The following is a 24,764-nucleotide window of genomic DNA, read 5'->3' as shown; positions in this document are numbered from 1 at the left end:
ATGTATGAATCACCTTGGGTCTGGGAAGTTCTAATTGCAAAATTCCAGAGTTGATTAAATCCTGAATGTAAAGTTTCAGAGTTGACTAGGAAATCAACACTTCTATAACACCTCCCAACACTCCTCTGACTCAAATTTCAGAAAAGAGATAGCAACAAATAAGGTTGTTAATGAGAGTAGTGATGGAACCCAATCTACTGGCTCTTATCTTTCCACTATTTTTTCATGGCCTAGTCAGAATTACACAGTAACATACCATATGTTAAATATGCTACTTACTGTGGTATGATGGGATATACTGCCAACAATGTTGAGGTTTTTGAGCAGCTGGGGAGAACCACTGTACTGTCCAGAGATCTGCTTCCTAACTTCAGCAGCCACAGTTCTACAACAAAAAAGCAAGAACATTGTTTTTAAAAAGAAAACAAACTAACTTAAAATGAGAGAAAGCTAAGAATTTTAAAAACTCATCTAAAGAACAACAAAATCTCAGCACATCAATAAGGCTATAAATTTATAAGATATTTTGGTAAATACTGCTTATAATTACAGTAGACAATCTTTACAATGCTGATATAGGGTACAACACTTATAGCCAACTTACATAAGGCTTTTTTTTGTATATGGCATTTCAGGGAACATATTGATATTTTGGTTTATGATAGAGCTGGAAGCTACAATAAGATGTATATATTAATGTGTATATATTTTAAGGATATAAAATTAATTCAAAATACTTTATAAACAATATTCATGCCCCAGAAAACTATTCCCTATTTTTACTTAACTAATAAAAATTGTCTTTATACTCTGGCATTAATGGCTTTCCATAATCTGACTCTAATCACCTTTTCAGCCTTACATATCCCTTCCCAAATTCTTCTCAATGAACATAAACTGCTTCCTAGAATGCTGTTTCTCTCCTGTATCCACAAATTCAACTCTTAACTAGTTTTAGGGGTAAAACTCAAATGGCAGGACTTCCATACAAGCTTCTTGACTCACCACAGCTAAAATACCACCCTTCTTAAAAACTCTTAGAGCATTTATCATAACCTAACTTGCATTTTCCTCCTTCCTAGTTATTTTTTCCACATTCATGTATGCCCTATACAAACAGAGGCAGTGGTTTCATTCATTGCTATTTTCCCTAAAATATTTAGCATGTGGCACTTAAAACAGAGAAATGTATATTTAGTCCTATGAAATATATAGTATTACTGACAAATGAAGTAAACCACAAAGGCATTACCATAACATAACTTGACCAGTAAGTCCTTATTTGAAACAGGATTAAAGTTTAGGAAGTTCCACGATTTCAAGCTGCTTGTTGACCCTTGGGAGCATACTAGTACTTCAAATTTACTAAATAATATTTCTAGGGACTTCCCTGGTGGTTCAGTGGTTAAGACTCCGCGCTCCCAATGCAGAGGGGCCAGGCTCCATCCCTCGTCAGGGAACTAGATCCCACAAGCCGAAACTAAAAGATCCCGCACGCACGTGGCAACGAAGATCCCTCGTGCCACAACTAAGACCCAGCGCAGCCAAATAAATAAATAAATATTTCTAAAACAAAAATATTTTAGACATTTAAATGACTTTGTAGCTCATTAAGCTCTATATTCCTTAAACTTCACAAAATTATAAACCAAAATATTTAGTGAGTCTTAAATCCAGTAATTAAATAACTTCCTCACATTAGTAACATTTTTACTAAGTAAAAAATGTAACTAAAGAACACAAAATAAAGACAACTATCAATAGATTTTGTACAATTATTTTCCTGATGTCAATATCTAACCTCCACCCTATGATCATCAACTGGTCACTTCTCTATTTTATAAACCTTGCCTTTTGTTCTTTTACTCTTTTCCAAAAAATAAACCCTACCTTCTTCCTATCATTCCATTGAACGTAAAGTGAAACAGGCCTACTGCCTTCGATTCTGGGCCAGCTTGATGATACTTCTGTTCTGGAGTGTTCTCAAATTAATGGTTAAATTCAGAGCCCTGAACATCTATCTTCGTGCCCATTCAAATTTCCAGCTGAATTTCTAGACAATTTCATTTACCAAAAATTATCCAAATATATGATATAATCTTTAGCCTCCTTCTTCTCTTCCATACTCCCTTAACTTTTTTCATCTTCAATCACTCCACACACATCTCTTGAGCACCGCTAGGAGGTGACCACTCAGTTAGAAATTTCTGATAGAAAGGTGAAAGAGTTATCATTTTTTAAGGCTCAAGATACTGAATTAGCTCAACTTTTTCTTTACAGGTGACCTGAAGTACTTTAGATCATATTTGTGTTTTATAAAAGGCTAATTTGTTACTCATAATTGCCAAAACTTGGAAGCTTATCCTTCAATAGGTAAATGGATAAACAAACTATGATACATCCATACAATGGAATATTATTCAGCAGTAAAAAGAAATGCACTATCAAGCCAAAAAAGACACGGAAGAACCTTAAAAGAATACTGCTAAGTGAAAGAAGCCCATCTGAAAAGGATACAATACTGTATGATTCCACCTATATGACATTCTGGAAAAGGCAAAACTATGGAGGGGTGAAAAATAGTGGTTGCCAGGGGTTGGAAGAAGGAGGAAAAGGAAGAGATGAATAAGTAATGCACAGGGATTTTTAGGGCAGTGAAACTATTCTCTATGATACTACTACTATGATGGATACATATCATTATACATTTGTCAAAACCTATAGAATATACAACACAAACAGTAAACCTAATGTAATCTATGGACTTTAGTTAATAATAATGTATCAATATTAGCTTATCTATTATAACAAATGTATCATACTAATCCAAGATCTTAATAAAAGGGAAAACTTGGTTGGGAAGTAAACATGGGCACTCTCTGTACTTTCCACTTTTCTGTAAATCTAAAACTGCTCTCCCAAAAAGTCTACTAATTTTTAAAAAATAAGTAAATAAATAAAAAAGACTAAGAACAGACAAGGGAGGAAGAGAAGAGCAGGAAGAAACGATTAGAGGTTAGAGATGAAAGCTAAAGAAGGAATGTAACCTTTGAAGGAGGATACAGATTGAGGTGAGGACAAAGGGCAAATTCTGTAAAGCATCTGGATGTGAGAGGACAGGAACATTCACTGCAGTTTATGACTCCCCTTAGGCTTTTAATGAAGCCTATACACTGTGAATGTTCATTATTATGTTTGGTTTAAAGGCTTTACAATCTCCTGATCCTGTTGTCAAGACTGAGATGAAAATATGAAAAAGCTTTTAAAAAGAGAGAGAGAGACAGAGAACAAGTATTGTGTCTATCTTCCTCGGTGCTACTCAACTCAGTCTACCAACCTCAGCACTACCTCAGTGCTTCTGTTTCTCAGTGTTTCTGGGGCTAAACCACGAGTAATCTGAATTGTAAACTGCTATATTTGATCAAGTTCAAGATCTCAGTAACTGTTAAGACTTGCTATTACTTCAGGTACACTAAGAAAGAAAAACCTTGCTAATTAAGCAATACACTATCAATTAATTGAAAGACATACCCTGATTTCAGAAAATGTTAAAAAGTGAAACAAAATTTAAAATATGATTACTTCAAAAAGAGACAATCTTTCATTTAATAACAGACAATCTTTCATTTAATAACAGAGACATACAAAGGATAATCCCCACATTACACATATTTGTCTTATTTATACATGACATAATTTCCCCCAAAGAGAAAATCAGCAATAATTTGAAATAAGAACCATTTCCAAACTTAGCTATAATGGCAGTAAAACCATCTGCAACCCAGACAAAGGATGTATTTATACTGAGACCCTCTGCATGAAAAGATTTCCTCAATGGTAAGTGAGGAAATTTTCCCAAATTAAAAAAACAGTATCTCTTAACCATATAATGGTCCAAAGTATGCAAGACAAGAAATGTAATGAATAAACTGTTATCAGGAATAACAGTACCTGATATCAATTAAAATCCTTTATCACAGATTACTTTTTTAATAACAATTTTTCCTACTCCTAATGAAGCTCATATAGTAAAGCAATACAAGGAAGTCTTTTTTACTTCTAATAAGCTATTAGTATTAACTGCAAAGTGGAAAGAAGAGTAGGTCAAAAATTCCATAGTTACTTACACTCTTAAATTATAATAGCAGAATATCTTCTTCCTCTTCCAAAAGCACATGATCCAATATTTGACCTATTTAACTCCTTACCAACTCTCTCCATTTCCGTAAGCTCCCTCACTATGTCAGCAAGCATTACAGTTTTTACAAAAGAAAGCACTTGCTAAGGCCGTTCACCATGGGATATTAGAAATAACCAACAAAGGATCCACATCCTGAGGGAAAATTATGTTGCATTTAACCTTTCCTCTAACCTCGTCCCACTTTCAGACGCCCCATCAACCATGATTTCCAGAACGTCCCAAGGCCAATCTGGGCCTCTCTCATCTCTAGTCATTCTTCATGGGACCAGAAGAAACACCTGAGTAAAGATGAGTAAGGAGAGTTTAGACTAAAATAAAAGAGGTTAGCTGAGCTACTCCTATAAAGTGACAAAAAAATATCTGCAATGTAATATGCAAATAAGAGAATAAGATCTCTTGGAACTGGCACTGTTTATATTAAACACAGAACTCAGGGGAGAAGTGTAAGGGAATATACCATGGAATATACCAGGTAAGGGCACATATCAGAGACAAGGCAAGAAAGGGCTAGCTAAAACTCCCCAAAAGAAAAAGGACAAGAACAGATGATACTCCAATGCTGTGACTATCCAAGTCCATGACTGATGACTGACGGATTGAATCACAGTTCTACCATTGTGTATAGTTGGTATTAAAGACCAAAAGAAGCAAAATAGAGAAAACGATAGATTAAAGAAATGCAACACTGTATCACCTTTCCAGTATTTGTGCCACAAATGTTTAACCTGAACTGAATCAAACCTGTATATCTAACATTGATTACAAGAAATACAGAGAACAGTGTTAACAATACTAAAAAAAAAAAGCAATCAGACAAAAACCAGAAGAAAGCTCATTCTATAATGTCAAGTCTCTTCAACAAGTCAATGTGATGAATAAATAAATAAAGGCAGTGGGCTAAGTTTTAGCATAAAAAAGACTTAAGACTAAAAATTAAAGTCTACTCAAAAAGGGAAAAAAAGACTTAAGAGATATAACCAAATGCAATGAATGGTCCTTAACTGGATCCTGATTTGAACAAACCAGCTATAAAAGACATTTCTGGGGATAATGAGAAATTTGAACATGGACAAGGTATTACATAATTAAGAATCAGTGTTTTTTTAATGTGGGAAAACAGTATTATAATAATGGAGGGAAATGTCCTTATATTTTAGAGATGCAAATGATGTCTATAATTTAGCTTAAAACACTTCAATTATTGTTACTCTGCCTTAACAGAGAAAACCAGCAAACTAAATATGGAATACAGATGTGCCAAATACTCTTCAAGAAGTATATCATACCCTCCATATATCCCTGCCTGATTATTTCTGCCCTGTTTTCCTCAGGTTAGACACTCGTCCTCTGTGCTTTCAAAGCATTTTGTGTTTATCCGCATTCATTTAAGGAAGTGGAGTTTCCAGGAGGCTAGTTCAGACAGGCAGCAGACTAGCCAGACTGCTTTCTATGGTGGAATAAGAACCTGGCCTTGCTGACAGAGTTTGATTTCAGCAGTGAGAAAGCCTAATGTTTGTAAACATTCTCTCTGATAGAAGCACATAAACTGCAAAGTAGGTTTTTCTAGAATAGTAGTAATGCGACCCACAGATGTAAAAGTATGGTGGACAAAAAAAAAGGTGTGGTGAAGTATCTAGAATATGGCTTCTCAGGCCTGGCACACTCTCCCTCTTCAGAGGTACCTTTGCAACCTCCTTGAGGAATGAAGGACGACAGGAAATTTTACTTCTGATAGGAGTACGCTACGTCTCTTTTTTTGTATAAATGTCTCAAAGCAGGCTAATTTCTGCCATTAAAGAAAACGTACATTTTTTAACTCTGTCTGGTGCCACTTTCCTATCAAGAACTACCTCACTGTGATAACCGAGCAGTACCTTAGTCATACCACCTATCAAATTGTTCTGAAATCTATTTACCTATCTCCTTGCAAGGAACTAAGCGATTAGCTTTACTTACCTTTGCACCCTCCAGCAGAGTGCCTAGCACACTCTGGGTGCTTAAAAAATGTTTAAAAAGCTGAAGTGAAAAAAATGAGACTATAGTGAAATTCATAATTCCTCCCCCCCAAAAAGTAGTTCAATAAGAATGCTAGAATGGAACAATTGATAGGAACTTCTTGAGTGCAGGAACTACATTTTATTAATCTTTACATCCTCGATGTCTAAGACAAGACAATGGGGGGGCCGAGAAAGAGGAATGGAGAGACAGGTGTAGTGGAGAGAGAGAAAAGGAGGTAAGGGAAAAGGACGAACTTAGAGACTACCTAGTATATGGACTTTCCAAATGCCTTTCAGAGGAAATTAATCTATAAGTATTGTTGCTTTCTAATTGATTGGAAAGAGACAAGAAGTATGCCTTTTTATCTATTACTTTCAAGTAATCAGGTAAGTGTTTGCTGGGGGGAAAAAATCTGAATCAACAGAAGAGTTCTACACGTGTAAAACCTTTTCTTTAAGAGCCTAGCTGACATCATTACTATCCCATTTGTTAACTGGTAAAGTTTAAAAACTACTATTGAAGGGAAAAAAAAAAAAAAAAAACTCCTACTGTAACACAATGCTCTCCTATTCTATGTGAAACTTTTCTTTTTTAGCAATGTTTTAACAAGATAACATGTTTACTTATCTCAAAGTAGTCTCTAATACATCTTTAGCATATCTGCAAAGGGCTCGTTCTAGAACTACATTCAAGCTCTACAATTATGTAAATAAACTTACTATGAGAAGCAGAGAAAATAAGATTTCTCCAGTATGGAGAGAATAAGATTTTCCAGTATGGAGAAAAGACAAAACAACCTGATAAAGGAAGACATCTTTTTAAAAAATGATTTAAAAAGTAAATAAAAGGAAAATGTACATGGTATTAAAAACTCAAACTTCACAAAGAAGTAAAAACAAAAGGTATAACTCTCTACCATTTCCAATCCCCAACCCTATTCCCCACATATGACCACTGAATATTTTCTTAGGTGTCCTTCAAGAAAAAGATGGGTGTACATCAGTGTGTATATAAGAAATCCTTATTTTTTAATATGACATATAACATCATACATAACCTTTTCTTAATATCTTACATATACACTTAATATATCTTAGGAATCTTTCCATATCAGAACATAAAATTAATAATAATATTCTAGCAATACTTATCAAGCATTTACAATGTGCCAGATACACATAAAAGTGTTAAATTTGATATATACCTCATTTAATCTTCAGAAGAACTCATGAAGTAGGCACTATACCAGCATACTGAAGTTTTAAGATGTTCAGGTCATACAACCAATAACGAATAGCACTAAGGTCTCAACTTAGAGCCCCCACTCTTAACCACTGTTCTCCTTTTTATCTGATATAGAGTCCATAAAATGAATAAACTGCAACATATTTAACCAGTCTCTACTGGTAGACATTTAAGCTATTTCTAGTCTTCGCAAAGATCATCGCTTGAATGTAAGCTCCACTGAAAGATTTTTGTCTAAATCAAGAATTATGGGTGATTTTTATTCTATCTTTTGGGCCTTTTGTATTTCCACATTTTCTGCAGTACCATATATTATTTTATAGTAAGAAAAAAATAGATATTTTTAGATAAACTTGAAAAATAGAGTAACTTATGAAAGGTAAAGGCAGGGTTTGAATTCAGATCCATAAAACTCCCAAGGCCTCTTTCCATGGAAGCAAGTTTCCAAAGGTAAATAATTCTAGTTACAGTTTATATTATTTCTCTATTCTCCAGAACCTAACCAGGAGGTCAGTTAAAGATGCCCAGTGAAAATGTCTGTAGTATATACCAACATATTAATAGGAACACTATAATAACTACCACCACTGTTATGATCTGTTTCTCTTTCACGGATGGCTAAATAAAACTCCCATCTGAGGCACTGTCATTTGTAAGTTATCCTGTGTTGAATTCTTTAAGAATTAAGGTCCAGAGTAGACCAGTAACCACTAAAACCCCAAGAAAACAAAAACACATACAGGTTGATTTGTGAAACCAAAGAACAGAAATAATTCTTCTCTATAATACACTAACATTTAAGACACAGTTCCTTTTGGGGGAGGATGAAGAAAAAAAAGATGTCAGATGACTCATGTATCCCATCTGACGCTATTTTGGGATAACATTTAAGTTAAAGATTTAGAAAACACTGTATTAAGGAGACTTGGAAGTCTCCATCATTCTGATCTACAGCATTTCACTGTATCTCAATTTCCTCAACTAAAACATGGTGATAATAATGTTCCCCACTTCATGGAACATATTAAGTTATAACTACAGAAAAAAGATTTTTAAATTTAGCATTTGAAAAAATTAACACTGATCTGAAATTGGTAACGAAAAAGAAAACTGAAGGGGAAAAAACCTCTACTGTAAAAAGTCAATCTTCCCAAAAGGAAATAAATATATCCTTAGCTCCACTCTACTTCATAAAAATAAACCAGAATCTCCTTACCCACAAACATACAAATTATATCCTGGTGTAAACTGTATACAATTAATTGCTAAACTCTCTTCATCCTAAGTCTTAAATACTTCTCAAATTTTCGTCCCCTCCTTCCCTTTCCTACAGCATCTGCCTACAGATAACATCATACTTAATGGTGAAATGCTTTCCTCCTTAGACGGGAAAGAAAGCAAGGATGTGTACTCTCACCACTTCTATTCAACACTACACTGCAGGATCCAGCCAGTGGAATATGGGAAGGAAGGAAGGAAAAATGGAAAGAAGGAAGAGACGGGGGAAGGAAAGGGAGGGAAGGAGGAAGAAAGGAAAGGGAGGAAAGGAGGGAGGGAAGGAAAGGGAAGAAATTAAAGGCATTAAGATTGGAAAGGAAGAAATAAAACTATCTTTACGCACAGACAATATATCCTATAGGCAGAAAATCTTAAGGAATCCACCAAAAATTACTAGAACTAATAAATGAGTTCAGGAAGGTCAAAAGATACAAATTCAATATTCAAAAATCAATTGTATTTCTATAAACTAGCAACAAACAAACCAAAAATAATTCTTTAATTCCATTCATGATAACATCAAAAACAATAAAATACTCAGAAATAGATTTAACAAAAGAAGTATAAGACTTGCACACTGAAAACTTTAAAACTTTACTAAGAGAAATCAAAAAAGCTCGAAATAAATGAAGAGACAGTCTGTGTTCATGGATTTTTTAAAAAATTTATTTATTTAATTAATTTATTTTTTTTGGCTGCATTGGGTCTTCGTTGCCGCACGCGGGCTTTTCTCCAGTTGCGGTGAGCGGTGGCTTCTCTTGTTGCAGAGCATGGGCTCTAGGCGCATGAGCTTCAGTAGTTGTGGCATGCGTGCTCAGTAGTTGTGGCTCACGGGCTCTAGAGTGCAGGCTCAGTAGTTGTGGCGCATGGGCTTAGCTGCTCCGCGGCATGTGGGATCTTCCCGGACCAGGGATCGAACTCATGTCCCCTGCATCGGCAGGCAGATTCTTAACCACTGCGCTACCAGGGAAGCCCTGTGTTGGTGGATTTGAAGACTTAATATTGTTGATGGCAATTCTCCCCACACTAATCTACAGATTGAATGTAATCCCTGTCAAAACCCCGAAAGAATATTTGCAGAAATTGGTAAAATTCATGTTGATATTGATCCTAAAATGTTTACAGAAATGCAAAAAATCCAGAATAGGCAAAACAATTTTGAAAAAGAAGAAAAAAGTTGAAGGACTTACACTTCCAGCTATCAAATTTTACTGTAAAATGAGAGTAATCAGAACAGTTTGATACCGTAAGGACAGACATACAGATCATGATTTTTAACAAGATATCAAGGTAATTCAATGAGAAGAGGACAGTCTTTTCAACAGAAGAGTGTTACAACAACTGAACATTCATATACAAAAGATGAATTTAGACCCCTTCTCACACCATGCACAAAAATTAATGCAAAATGGATCATAAACCAAAAGTAAGAGCTAAAACTATAAAAACTTCTAGAAGAAAGCAGAGAAGGAAATCTTCTTGAGTATGAATTAAGCAGAGTCTTAGATAACAACACCAAAATCATGATCCATAAAGAGAAAAAAAATTAATAAATTGGACTTCATCAAAATGTAAATCTTTGTGCTTCAAAATTCACCATTAAAAAAATAAAAAAGCAAACCAGACAGGGAGAAAATATTTGCCAATCATATATCTAATAAAGGGCCTGTATCTAAAACATCTAAAGAACATCTAAAGAACTCTTACAACTCAAAAACAAGATAAATAATCTAATTTAAAAATGAGCAGAAGATTTTAATAGATATTTCACCAATAAGATATGTAAATGGTTAATAAGCACAAGAAAATCATCACTAATCATTAGGGAAATGCAAATCAAAACCATAATGAAATGCCACTTCACAAGTACTGATACATGCTACTACTTGACAAACCTTGAAATGTTATGCTAAGTGAAGGAAGTCAGACACAAAAGGCCACATATTGTATGATTCCATTTATATGATATGTTCAGAAAAGGCAAATCTAGAGAGAGAGAGACAGACATAAAGTACATTAGTGGTTGCCTGGGGCTTGGAGTGGAACTAGGGAGTGACTACAAACTGGCACAACGGGTTCTGGGGGGGGATGAAAATGCTCTAAAACAGGATTGTGGGTGATGGTTTCACAACTTCATAAATTTCCTAAAAATCACTGAATGGTACACTTAAAATGAATTAACTGTACGGTATGTAAAGTATACCTCTATAAAGTTGTCTTTTTAAAAAACAAAAAGAGCTTGAATATGGTTGGAACTACTCTGTGAAGATAAGGGTAAGAAATTGCTTATAGTCAGAGAAAGAATGATGGTGACAGGAAAAAGAGGAGAGTTGGAGTGGAGTCACTAAGAAAATTTTGGACTCTGAGGCTCCTTACCACCATCCCTGTATCTTTCGCAAAGTTTATGAAAATCATTAAAAGGCTGATATGAGCGAAGGAGTTCAGTTTTCTGGTGTCACAGGACAAACATGGAACACCTCATGATGATGCAGCAGTGCAGGTGCAGAAAGAAGCATGGGAAAGCCAAAAAACAAGAACCAAGTAGACCTCCTTGGGAGGCGCTGAGTTGGCATTAAGGTGACAGCTCAACTTAACAAAGTTAAGAGACAGGGGATCCACAGCTGGCATCAGGTTAACCTGGTTTTGTTTGCTTTCTGTATTTCACCAGTTACATTTAAATTTTAGCAGGTAGTAGAGCTGACTATACAGCTATATATTTAAATGATTATAGTGATGCTACACAACTTCAAATGACTAATTTTAAAGAATATCAGTTGTTTTGGGGACCAGCACTCTGACCCTCCTTCTTTTGGTTAGAAACTCCTTCTTGATAAGGAACTCATTCCTTGAGATTGGGTGTTGCTGACACCATCACATCTCTCCCCCAAACCATACAGGACATATGACCCAGGACTGGTCAGAATCCCCTATATCCCTAAACACAGTAATTGGTTCAAGGAAGGACATGTGATCCAAGCCAGACCAATAACTGAGTTCCTGGATCTTTTCTGCCACAACTAAACTTGTAGGATTTGAGCCTGGGGCTGTCAATTCTCATTGTAACCATTTTGTTACAATTTTGTGGAAAATCTAGCCAAGACATGAAGAGGCCTGCTAACATCACCTGTATCCCTGGACCCAATGTACTCAGTTATATGAGTCAGCACTTTTTTATATGTGCAAATTAATCTGATTTGAGTTTCTGTCACTTGCAACCAAAAAGTCTCTTCTGTAAAAGGCCACTGAAAAAGCAGAGACATTTCAAGCGGTTGCCAAAGGGGCCCAAAAGATGCATCCCGGAAACTAAAGGGAACTAACTCTCTGTGGAGACTGAATTGACTAATGGAAAACAGGATGCAGGAGAAAAGCAGGTAGATAAATTTCCTCTTCTTCCACAGTCCCATCTACACATCTAAGGAACTGTTCCTCTGTCTAAAGATATCCTGTGTGGCCAAGCATGCACACCTGGCAAACGATCTCTCTCTAGCTCTTTGTGAAGCAGTGGCCAACAAGATAAGGTATCACCTTACATTGTTTCCTATCCTTCTCTTCACCTCCCTCTTCTCTTTTAATGCCCTGGGATTATGCCTCTCAGAAAAAACCTCAATTTTTTTTTGGCTGCGTTGGGTCTTCGTTGCTGTGTGTGCACGGGCTTTCTCTAGTTGCGGTGAGCGGGGGCCACTCTTCATTGCAGTGCGTGGGCTTCTCATTGCGGTGGCTTCTCTTGTTGTGGAGCATGGGCTCTAGGCGCTCAGGCTTCAGTAGTTGCAGCATGCGGGCTCAGTAGTTGCGGCATACGGGCTTCAGTAGTTGACTCACGGGCTCTAGAGCGCAGGCTGAGTAGTTGTGGCGCATTGGCTTAGTTGCTCCGCGGCCTGTGGGGTCTTCCCAGACCAGGGTTCAAACCCATGTCCCCTGCATTGGCAGGTGGATTCCTAACCACTGCGCCACCAGGGAAGTCCAAGCCTCAACTCTTAATCCTTGTTTCAGTCTCTATTTTCTAGGGAACCCAGACTAAAAGAGTACCTACAAAAAACCTACAGTAATCACCAGGCCTCATATTAAGTGAAACACAGAAAGCTTTCCCTTTGAGATTATAAACAAAATGAGGATGCTCAATTTTAACACAATGTTGAATAGAAATGGTAGTAAAAATCTGTACAGTAATGCAAGGTAATAGCCTGCAGACCAACACAAAAAAATAAATCAGTTACAAGGTTTGGAAAAGATAAAACAAAAATTCTTCATTTTCAGATGATACGGCTGTCTACATGGAAAATATAAAGGCCACAGGAGAGTAAGTAGGTTGACTGCAGCCTGATCTTCCCCCTCAGCTTTGTTCAGTCTATCCTGTACCAGGAGTTTCTCAAGTATGGAGCTGGAATATAAGGTCTCCTAAAAAAGACTGACCTTGTGTTTTCCTGAGAAAGCATAATAGTTCTGGTTGAATCAGTCCCACAAAGCTATTGTGTAACCTGAGGACTGTCCAGAGTTGAAAAGCCTGTGCCCATTTTGAAGAATCAAGGATTATTATTAAACTTTGGTAAAAATTTTTAAAAAAGAGAAAAAGAAAATACAAAGGAATCCACAGATACATACTTAGATTTAACAAGAGTTTAGCAAGGTATATAGCTGATACAAAATTGTTATATACCTAAGGATAAACCTAACAAAAGATATGCAAGAACCTTACAGAGAAAACTACAAAATTTCATTGTGTGATATAAAGAAGACCTAAATAAATGGAGAGATACACCACAACCATGAATCAGTATTATAAGAATGTCATTTCTCCCCCAAATTGATGTACAGAGTCAATGCAATCCCAATCAAATTCTAATAGGATTTGGGAGTTTTTTGTTTGTTTTTGGTAGATTCTAAAATATACACGGAAATTCAAAAAGCTAAGAGCAGCTAAGACACTTTTTTTTAAGTTGGGAGGAGATATTCTACCAAATTCCAAAACTTATTATAATGAAAATTGTTTATAATTAGTGAAAAGATGTATAACCAGACCACTGGGACAAAATAGAGAGCCCATAAAAAGACCCACAAATAAGGACACACACATCTATTATAGACATGGCAGGACGGATCAATGGGGAAACGAGAATCCGTTCTGAAAAAATTAAAATTTCACACCATACGCATATCAAGTCCAGGTGGAATATAAACCTAAACACAAAGGAGGTAATTACAAAGTTTATTATAAATCAGATGAATATCTTAATGACCTCAGAGAATAAAATATTTCTTAAACAAGACCCCCAAAATACTAAACATTAAAAAAAAAATCCTGATATACTGCATTAAAACTTAGTTTTCAAAAGACTCCATTTTGGACTTCCCTGGCTGCCCAGTGGTTAAGACTCCGAGCTTCCACTGCAGGAGGCCCAGGTTCGATCCCTGGTCAGGGAACTAAGATCCCACATGCCACAACGTGCAGCCCAAAAAAGAAAAAAAAAAAAAAAAGTAAAAGACTCTATAAAAAGGATTAAAAAACAAACCACAGTGTAGGAAAAGATATTTGCAAAACATATAATCAATAAATGATTAATCTACTGAATACATATAAAGTTCTCACACAAATCAATAAGAAAAAGACAATCCAAAGGGAAAAAACAAGGAAGGAAAATGGCAAACTATTTAATTAGGTAACTTACAAAAGAGTAAATTCAAATGGTCAATAAACATACAAAACAGGGCTCAATCTCATTAGTTATCAAGTAAATATGTACTAAAACTTTTACAATAAGATAGCATCACGCATCCACCAGATAGGCAAAATGAAAAAGTTGGCAATACCAAGTGATGGTAACTATGCAAAGCAACATTGTGGGAGTGTAAATTTCCACAACTATCTTAGAAAACAGTTTGGCATTGCCTAATAAACTTGATGATAAATAAAACTGCTAGGACAAGCAATAAAAACCCAGCAATTCCACACCTGAGCATACCATAGAAAAACTCATGAACATATGTACCAGAGTATATGTACAGGAGTGCTCACAGCAACACTGTTTCTAATAGTCAAAAACTGGAAACAACCCAAATGTCCATCTACTGTAGAATGGAAAATTGTGGTATATTTATACAATGAAATAATATAAAGCAATGAAAATGAATGAACTTCAACTGCTTGTAACATCATGGCTGAATCTCACAGATATAATTTTGAGCAAAAGAAGTAAGACAGAAAAGCAGACAAACATACAGTATGATTCTATTTAAATGAATTCAAAAATAAAAAATTATATTGCTTAGGGATGCATTCATAGGTAGTAAAAATAAAGAAAAGCAAGGAAATGGTTATCCCAAATGTCAGGACAGCAGCTTGGAGTGCTCTGAAGCAAAGGGTAAGATTTAGAAAAGGAGAGGCAGGATATATAAAAAAAAACAACAGAACAGTTATAGAGATGGAAATGAGCAGAGCATTTGTGGGGGTAAAGTGAAAACACCAGACTGACTAGTCCAAAATGTAAGCTAGAGAATAAGCAACAAGAGAAGGACCAGATTATAGATGACTAAAATGCAAGCAGGAGTTTGGATTTAACCCCATAAGAAGCCACTACGTTTATATTTTTGAACATAAGAATGCCATGATAAAAGCTGTGTTTTAGGGAGACTTCATTTGTAACATGTTTGAATTAGAGGAGGGAGAGACTAGATCAGCCATGACCTTGTTGTGAGGCAATGAAAGATGCTCCAAGGTGGCAGGGTGGCGTTCATTCCTACACTTCTTATGCGTCCAGTTTACACAGTTTCTGAGCTAAGCACTGGAGATAAAAAGACCTAGACCAGCCCTCAAAGAGCTCTGAAAAGCAGTAGAAAATAGGGGGAAAGGGGAAAGGAGGGCAAGCATGAGAAAGTTAAAAAGAAAAATTAAAAAAAAACTGTACCTCATGAAATCAGTGATGAACAAAAGAAAAAAGTGAAATTTTCCTAATTCTCAAGAGTTCTATAATCTAAGTACACATAAGGTAGCATGGCAAGCACTGCCATATGGCCCCAGGATTGATGAGAAAGAGAACATGCAGGAAGTACTGGTGACTATACCACATACATGTGAGAAAGCTGACTATAAAAGAAAAAGGAATGATTGGTTGGCAGCCAGAAATGCCAGAAGACTCGATGGTTCTTTGTTTTATGATGAGAAAGGCAGGATAAGTCTTATGGCTTAAGGGAAACATCCATAAAAAAGAATAGATTGAAGATGCTAGAAAGGAAAGGGAAAATTGTGAGATCAAGGTTAGGAGGAGGTGGCAAGGTATGGGATTCAAAGTACAATAAAACAGGTAAGTTTTAGGTACAAGACATCCTTTCAGGCTCAAGAGAAAGATGGTTGAACGATATGTCGGGACAGTCATATGCTGAGGTTAAAACGAAGGACTCATGTGGTATGGTCCCAAACTTTTCGGTAAAAGATGGGGTAGGGAAACAAAGATGATAAATAAGAGAAATTATTTGGAATAAACCTCATTTCAAATGATAAGACATTAATTAATAAAAGATCAACTCTGGGGACTTCCCTGGTAGCACAGTGGATGAGACTCTGCGCTCCCAATGCAGGGGGCCTGGGTTCCATCCCTGGTCAGGGAACTAGATCCCACATGCATGCCACAACTAAGAGTTTGCATACCACAACTGAGGAGCCCACGTGCCGCAACTGAGGAGCCCGCCTGCCGCAACTGAGGAGCCCGCCTGCCGCAACTAAGACCCAGCACAACCAAATAAATAAATTTTTTTTTTTTTTAAAAAAAGATCAACTCTGGACTATTCTAGTCTCCCTCTAACACTACTCTGCAGCTCAGGAGCAAGAAATAGGTTAGACATTCAGCATTAACAGTTAGTGAGATGAGTACAACAGAAGGTCAGGGAAGTGGTATATGTGTCCAAAGTGATGAAACAGGCAGCACTGAAATAGTTGATACTATGTGGAAAGGATTTACTTTGATCAGGAGTGAGATTATGAATTGAACAAAGTAGATTAAAAGATTGGGCCTATTCAGCCAGAGTTATGAACAGATTCAAGACTAAAAACAATTGAGGTTATAAATAAGCCTATATCCAGGAAATCCTACTCATGTAAGATTTTCCTCAGAAATAAAGATCCGATGAAAGCCTTTCATTAAATTCTGCTCCTTAGGCAGCAAAATGATACGAAATTAACAAAGATTAAGAAAACAAGGGTAACTTCTGGTATACTAATAGCAGCACTATTAGAAAATCTAGAACTACCACAGAAGAAAATATTTTGCAGCAAGAAAATACAGTCGAATAATAATAATTTAAGATCTGAAATCAGAGGACTAGGGTTTGAGCCTCAATTAAGGCAAATAATCTCATTCTCAGTAGGCCTCAGTTCTGCATCTGGATTATGGGAATAATAAATAACAGTAAATAACCATAATTCAAAAAGACACATGCACCCCAATGTTCATTGCAGCACTATTTACAATAGCCAGGACATGGAAGCAACCTAAATGTCCATCAACAGAGGAGTGGATAAAGAAGATGTGGCACATATATACAATGGAATATTACTCAGCCACAAAAAGGAACGAAATTGGGTCATTTGCAGAGACGTGGATGGACCTAGAGACTGTCATACAGAGTGAAGTAAGTCAGAAAGAGAAAAACAAATATCATATATTAACACATATATGTGGAACCTAGAAAAATGGTGCAGATGAACCAGTCTGCAAGGCAGAAATAGAGACACAGATGTAGAGAACAAACGTATGGACACCAAGGGGGGAAAGTTGGGGGGGGGGATGAACTGGGAGATTGGGATTGACATATATACACTAATATGTATAAAATAGATAACTAATAAGAACCTGCTGTATAGCACAGGGAACTCCACTGTACAGTAGAAACTAACACAACATTTTAAAACAACTATATCCCAATAAAAATAAACAAATAAATACATAACAGTAAATAATATAGGAATAATAGCAGCAGCTAACATTTTTTGAATGCTTATTATGTTTCAGGCACAGTTCTAAGTGTCTTACATGTATTATCTCATTTAATCCTCAAATTAACCCTACAGAGGTTTTTAGCTCCACTTTACTGATGAGCAAACCAAGACAAAGAGGTTAGATCAACTGCCCAGAATTACACAGCTATTACTTGGTATAGGCAGAATTTCAACCTGGGTGATGTGACCTAGAGTCTAACTTCTTTATTATGTTCTTCTGCCCTCTGGGTTATGAAGATGAGAATGTGGTAAAAAGTGTTTTAAGTATACGCAAATGTTCTTCATTACAGCTGAATATCAAGTGATATGACAAAATAATCCAAACAAAATCCTAGATCATTTATCTACAATCAACAGTCCATAAATTGTACCTATTACATACTAGGGAGTGATTACAAAGGTTAACAAGGCATATGCCTTGTCCTCAAAAAGTAGGGAGAGGGCTTCCCTGGTGGCGCAGTGGTTGAGAATCTGCCTGCCAATGCAGGGGACACGGGTTTCGAGCCCTGGTCTGGGAAGATCCCACATGCCGCGGAGCAACTGGGCCCGTGAGCCACAACTACTGAGCCTGCGCGTCTGCAGCCTGTGCTCCGCAACAGGAGAGCTTGCGATAGTGAGAGGCCCGCGCACCGCGATGAAGAGTGGCCCCCACTTGCCACAACTAGAGAAAGCCCTCGCACAGAAACGAAGACCCAACACAGCCATAAATAAATAAATAAAAAATTTTTAAAAAGAGTTCTCATCACAAAGGAAAAAACTTTAAAAAAAAAAAAAAAAAAAAGTAGGGGGAATAGGGACTTCCCTGGAGGCTCAGTAGTTAAGAATCCGCCTGCCAATGCACGGGACATGAGTCCGATCCCTGGTCCGGGAAGATCCCACATGCCACGGAGCAACTATACCCATGTGCCACAACTACTGAGCCTGTGCTCTAAAGCCCGCGAGCCACAACTACTGAGCCTGCATGCCACAACTACTGAAGCCCGTGCGCCTAGAGCCTGTGCTCTACACCAAGAGAAGCCACCGCAATGAAAAGCCTGTGCACCGCAACAAAGAATAGCCCCCGCTCACCGCAACTAGAGAAAGCCCACGCAGAGCAACAAAGATCCAACGCAGCCATACATACATACATAAATGTAGGGAGAACAGACAAGAGGCAATACTTGACATGAAGTCTGCTTTTCTATGATGAGCCAAGGTTAGTAGCACAATCAGTAATGCAGAATAAAGAGCTTTGAGAAATCACCAAATCACAGCCTCAAAAAATAACAGCACTAAATGCAAAGGACTAGGAAATAACTGAGCCAGAAAAGAGATCAGTATAATTCTTTTCAAAGTAAAGGTTTCTGAAAAATCATAAAGCTTTAAAAAAGAAAAATAAGTTTTCCAGTAGCAACAGGCTTTTCACAGAGCAACAAAGTTCATACAGGTATATCATAAAAAGGATTATTACTTCCAAATAATAGTCCTAGGCCATATTATAAATCCTGTAATAATAAAAAAAAATAGTGATACTTACTGTGCACTTATTATCTAAAAAGCACTGTCATAAGCATTTTATACGTATGGATTTATTTAATCCTTACAACAATCCTATAAGGTGAATCCTACTATTAACCCCATTTTATAGGTAGGGAAAATGAGGCAAAAGTGAGGGGAAGTAACTCGCCCAAGTTTACACAATGGGGGGCAGTGCTAGGATGTCAAACCAGGCAGTCTGTCTCCAGAGTTGTGCTATACTTCCCCCAGTAGGAAACTAAGAAGCAGAACAAGAATTTATTCAGAGGTATTATTCAGCCATATTTGGTAACTTGGAGGAAAGTACCTTTCATTCACAATAAGCAGATAATAATTCATCATCTATAGCAGTTCTGTCCTTGGTCTTCCCTCCAGATTAAGCCTGTGCATTCCTCCTCAACTATCTCATCTACTCCTCTGGCTTTAATTACAGTCTACTTGCTGATGACTCCCAAATCTAGATCTCCAACCCAATCTCTCTTCTGCACCTTAAACCTGTACCAACAGCCTCATAGACACTTCTCTTTGAATGCTCCATGAGCACCTCAAAATCTACATGTCCAAAACTGAATCGTCATCTCCATCCCACCTCATTTCCCACCCTCACACCCATTCTTCCTCCTGTCCTCCCTTATCTCAACAACTGCCTCCATCCTGGTTGCCCAAGTCAGAAACTTGGATGTCCTCGCACTCTTCAGTCTTCCTCACCTTCCTTATCGAAGCAATCATCAATCACTGCCATGCCTATGTCCTAAGTTATCTCTCCCATCAATGCATGTCTCTTCATTTCCATTGCCTTACTTACTTTTATAACTTTACATGGCTATACTAATTTGAATTTTTTTGTTGTTTTGCAAAACTGTTTATCTTATTTTCTTGTGTTTTGTCATGTCCTATCTGAGAACAAATTCCATGAATGGAGAACAGACATTGTATGTATTTCACACCTAACTCCCCAATGTGCACTTTCTTGATCAGCACAATGTTCTCAGAGATAAGCTTTTGGTTCTATTTAAGAGAAGTTAATACTAAGCATGCATGTCAAGTAATACATTTATTTTTAAATGGCACTGCCTTCAGAAACAAAACCGTTATTTTACAAAAAAATTTTTTTAAAAGAACAAAAGTAATAATTTCCTATTAAGTCTATCACAGCTCCCTAGGTTATACTAATTATTGTTAAGTGTTCCGTGATAGCTAGTAAAGGCCATACACTGTACTAAACCCTTTACACAAATTATTCCGTTTAATGTTCACAACAACTCTATGAGCTGGGTACCATTTTTTTTACCCATTTTCCAGACAAGTAAAGCTTAAGAGAACTTAAACAATTTGGCCAAGGTGCCAACTTAGAAAATAAGAGTCAGGATTTAAGCCCGTGGTCACAGTCTGAGCATATGCTCTTAAGCACTTGCTATTTTGTCTCTTAAGGAGAAAATGAAATATGTGTTTTAAAGCTCGAAAGAAAAAAAAATAAAAAGCACAAAGCTTAAATGAAAGAGATGTTAGTTTTAAATGAAAAAGTGCCAAAATAGAGTAACACTATGGAAGTTCAAGCAGTTAAGAAACGACCTGTTTGGTAGGTCCAAAAATCTTTAATAAACATCAGCAAACTAAAAAGATCCAGAGTCACAGAAATACAATTGTCGAAAAAGTAATACATTCGAATGTTTCTTTCTTCTCTTAGGACTTCAGATTAACAGAAATATGGTCTTATTACACAAAAAAATGTCTAGTGTCATACACACTGATATCTTCCACAATGAAAGTCTACAAATATTAGAATCCTCCACCGTAATTCAATTTTTAGTTTTAGGGGGGAGAAAGGTGGCAACCTCCCCACCCCAAGTAGGTGAAAAGCTCAGAAACCTCAACCTTGATCGCTTGCTCATTGCTAGACTCCTAAAACACGAGTCAAAGGGCCGGTGTATAAACACACTGCCTATCATCCATCTTCCTCTGGAGCAATGAAAAACACCGGCGCAGTTTACATTCACACGCTACTAGGATCAAGCTCCAGCCTACAATTCGTCAGATCGGGCAGCTGGACACCGAAGGTGCAGACCACAAGCTCTCAACTTTTCATTTAGGCCGTACGTTTTCGATTCTGGGGGCACGAGCCCACTCTGAATTGGACCCCTGGGTGCAAAGAGGATTCCTGTCAGATTTCTGGGAAGGGTGAGAGGCTTGAAGAAGGGGCGGCCTCGCACCGGCCGGGAGCCCGCCGCGCGCCGAATCTTTTGTTGGGGTGGAGACGAGGGCGGACCCCCGCACCCTCCACAGGGGCAACGGGGGTGGGCGGGGAGAGGGAGAGGGAAAGGGCCCCGGCCAGCCCGGGGGTGGGGACACAAAGAATTTGGGAAGCGCCGAGCGCCCGGCCGACGAGCTTCCCCGCCGCCCGCCCGCCCGCCCTTCAATAAGCCGACGCGAACTCCAGGCCCGGGGGCCCGAGGAGCCGGCGGAGGCGGACGCACGGGGCTCTCAGTGCCCCTGGACGAGGCGCGGGCTAAAGGCCGGGTTCGGAGGGCGGCGCCAGGCCTCGGCGGCCGCCGCGAACGCCCTCCGCCCCTCCGCCCAGCCGCCGACCAGGCCGCGGGATCCCGGCGTCCGCGTCGCCACACCCACCCGCTTCCTAGGCCCGGGCCGGGAGGACTCTCCGACTCTTCCCCCGGCTACGGCGGCGCGCCCCACGCCCCAGATTTACCTACTGATCTTCTGGGCAAAGGCGCGGCGTTCGGCCATGGCTGCTAAGGCGGCTGCGGCGGTCTGGGCGCGGACGGGCGGGCGCGTGCCTCCTCACTCGCGCTCCCTCCCTCGCCGCCTCCGCCAGTCCCTGCTCCGGACCCGGGAGGCTGGGGCTGGCGGCCGGAGCCGGGAACGAGCCCGGCCGTAATGCTCCTGAGAGGCGCGCAGCAAGAAACCGCTCCTCCCCCCAGCGCGTCAATCCCCTCGGGAACCCTGGCTTCGGAACGCAGCTGCGGCCCACGGAAGCGAAGAGGAAGACTGGGGCGTGGAGGGAGCGAGCCGCAGGCTCTGGCCTCCCGGCTGCCGCGGGGCCCGCATGACCGAGAGGACGCAAAGAGAAGCTAGAGAGGGGCCAGCGACCTGGCGAAGCAAGAGAATAAGATAACCGAGCTCGTTGGGGGGGAGCCTGGCTCTCCCGAAAAGGAACGGAAGGAAATGGAAGATGGGCTTTGCCAAGGCGGCTGTACTTTGCCGCCCGGGATGGCTGGGTCCACGTTCCTGCAGCACCCATCTCCGAGTAGTTGAAAGCACTTTCTGTTCTGCTGCGACCTTGTGATTGGTTTTTTCTTACAGAAAAAGAGCCAGAAAAGAGCTTTCTCCTGCAGAGGTAACGATAATAATAGTTGACTTGTGGTGCTAAGCCAGGCACTGTATTAAAGTTTTACATGCATGCATGATTTTACTTAATCTTCACAACAGCTCTTGGAAGTAAATTATTATCCTCATTTTAGAGAAAAGGAATTTGGTTCAGAGAAACTAAGCGACTGGCCCCGGGTCACACAGATGGTAACCTCTTCAACCGAAGGTCAAACCCTGAGCCCAAGCCTTTTCTTTGAAGACACGTGTTTCCCCGTTAGTAACACTCTTCCTGAGACTATTAGGTATCCCTTTTGAATCTCATTTTTCATGTATATATATGTTGAACCAGATGAGCGCTAATGTACTTTACCATTTTGATATTCTGTTAAGTAATCTGTATATTTACCAATCAAACTGATCTTGCCCATCAAATCCTATAAAACAGGGATTAGCAGAAATCATGTTTCATTATTCTGTTGTAATCCCAGTGTCTAATGTGTTTGGCTCCTAATGCATATTTGCTGATTACTCATGTTACGGTGAAACTAAGAAAAATACCTTGGTTTCTTTAGTACCTTTCTCTTAAGTGTTGCAAGAATTTAATATGTGTATTTATTTATTTATTTATTTATTATGGTCTTGCTGTGTCCTTGTGAAGTATGTTGGATACTTCTTTTCCTCTCTTTTACAGTTAGAAAGTCAGCAGCATGGAGCCATTAGTTCATTTGCCCAGAGTCACACATTGAGTCAGAGGTGAAAGCCTCAATTAGTCAGATCCATAACTTCCTGTCAGATCCACAGTGCTCTAACCAGTGTGGAAGACTTCATTTATTTTGTGTAACAATGCTCATTCCAGTAAAGGTGGTCTATTCAAAGAGGTACATATGTAGCTTCTTGCCAAGTGTAGTACAAAGTGCTGTTCTTAGGAAGTTTGAGTCCATTGGGAAACATGAAACAGCTACTCAAAGAACTACATGTCAAGGCTAACACTGTATGCTGGCCTTTAAGACCCTCCATGATAGGAACCCAATCTTATGCTGCCACCTCCTTACTATGTGACCTTGAGCAAGTTACTTAACCTCAACTCTAAAACAGGGTAATAATTGTACCTACTTGAAAGAGTATTATGAGGATTCATTGAGTTAATTCACACACAGTTCTTAGAACAGGGCCTGGCATATGGTTAAGTACTATACATATTAGCTGCTGTTATTATTATCACTGTTATTATCGTTATTCATCCTACCCTTAAGCTTGTCCTGGGTGCTTGATAGTCTCTGAATCGTTTGTCTGCTCTCATGCTCCCAGCCAGATGTTATATGCCTTTATCTCTGCTCTCCAAACATCTTTTCACTACTCTCTCAGAGAAATGACCACATTTTACTTTGAATGGTTCTTTGTGTACATGACTCACTAGTTGCCAAAGTGTCTGAAAGGACATTGCATGCACTGTGCAGCTTGGTGGGAACATTTAGAGCAGGAAGAGGACAAGCTGTAAGCAGGCTAGACAGAGTCTGGGGAATACTTCAAGCAAGAATGGTGGTCCCCACCTCTGGGGAACAGCTGACATCACAGACAAGTCCAGTGTGGGCAGGTATCCATGTCCCACAGGAGTCCAGTCTCAGGGATATGTGTGGAGCTCAACAGAGGGACTGAGAGGGGAATTGTTTTGGCTGACCAGCGTCCATGCTCCCCACACTACCCACTGTGTGTGTGTGCACACCCGCACATACAGCCCACACACACAAACACACACACACACACAGGTCTCAGTCCACCAGTCTCAACCACCACACTTCTATGGAGCAAACTCCCCCAGCCCAGTTTCAAGGATGAGCATTGGCCTAGGCCTGGCCAAGCCGAGCAGCACATTCCCCTGGCTTCTGTAACTGGTTTAGGGGTAGGCACATGAGTCAAGCCAAGACTGTTGGGCCCAATCAAAAGTAAAATTTGCATTTGCTGTACTAGCGGCCTCCATTTAAAGAAGGCCTGCCTGCGAGTGAAGCCAAACACAGCAGAGAGGAGAGCAAAAGATGGAAAAAGACTCCTTATAACATTACTTGAGCCTTGGACTTTGCAGTAACATGAACTGATAAAGTGCTAGGGGGAGGGGTGCCTTGTTTTGTTTCTGTTTTGTTTTTGCTTAAGCTAATTTGAGTTGGGTTTTCCTGTCATTAGCAAACAGGAAAAATTAGTGCTAAAACAGGAAAAATTCAA

The 24,764-nt window shown here is 38.9% G+C and overlaps 1 protein-coding gene and 1 long non-coding RNA gene across 7 annotated transcripts in view; one reads left to right on the top strand and one right to left on the bottom strand.

Moving 5' to 3' along the window:
- DOCK7 (dedicator of cytokinesis 7) overlaps positions 1-22,095 on the bottom strand; it is a 184,726-nt gene extending 162,631 nt beyond the window's left edge. For 2 of the 6 annotated variants that reach the window (XM_082356243.1, XM_082356244.1), the window contains exons 1-2: positions 4,373-4,460; positions 280-385 (exon numbers count right to left, since the gene is read on the bottom strand). In XM_082356243.1, coding sequence (XP_082212369.1) covers positions 280-385; positions 4,373-4,445 — 179 coding nt within the window. In that variant the 5' untranslated portion in view covers positions 4,446-4,460. Of the gene's footprint in view, positions 1-279; positions 386-4,372; positions 4,461-21,927 lie in introns of those variants that run through there. The other 4 variants (XM_082356245.1, XM_082356247.1, XM_082356246.1 and 1 more) reach the window with 4 other exon arrangements.
- A 356-nt stretch (positions 22,096-22,451) lies between these two features.
- LOC309613540 lies at positions 22,452-24,272 on the top strand. Its single transcript, XR_014235778.1, has 2 exons — positions 22,452-22,575; positions 22,700-24,272. It is a non-coding gene; the product is annotated as an uncharacterized lncRNA (long non-coding RNA).
- The last annotated feature ends 492 nt before the right edge of the window (positions 24,273-24,764 follow it).

The sequence above is a fragment of the Balaenoptera borealis genome (genome assembly GCF_965194805.1).
Source record: "Balaenoptera borealis genome assembly, chromosome: 1".
Lineage (NCBI taxonomy): Eukaryota > Metazoa > Chordata > Mammalia > Artiodactyla > Balaenopteridae > Balaenoptera > Balaenoptera borealis.
This window is presented reverse-complemented; position numbering and strand designations above follow the sequence as displayed.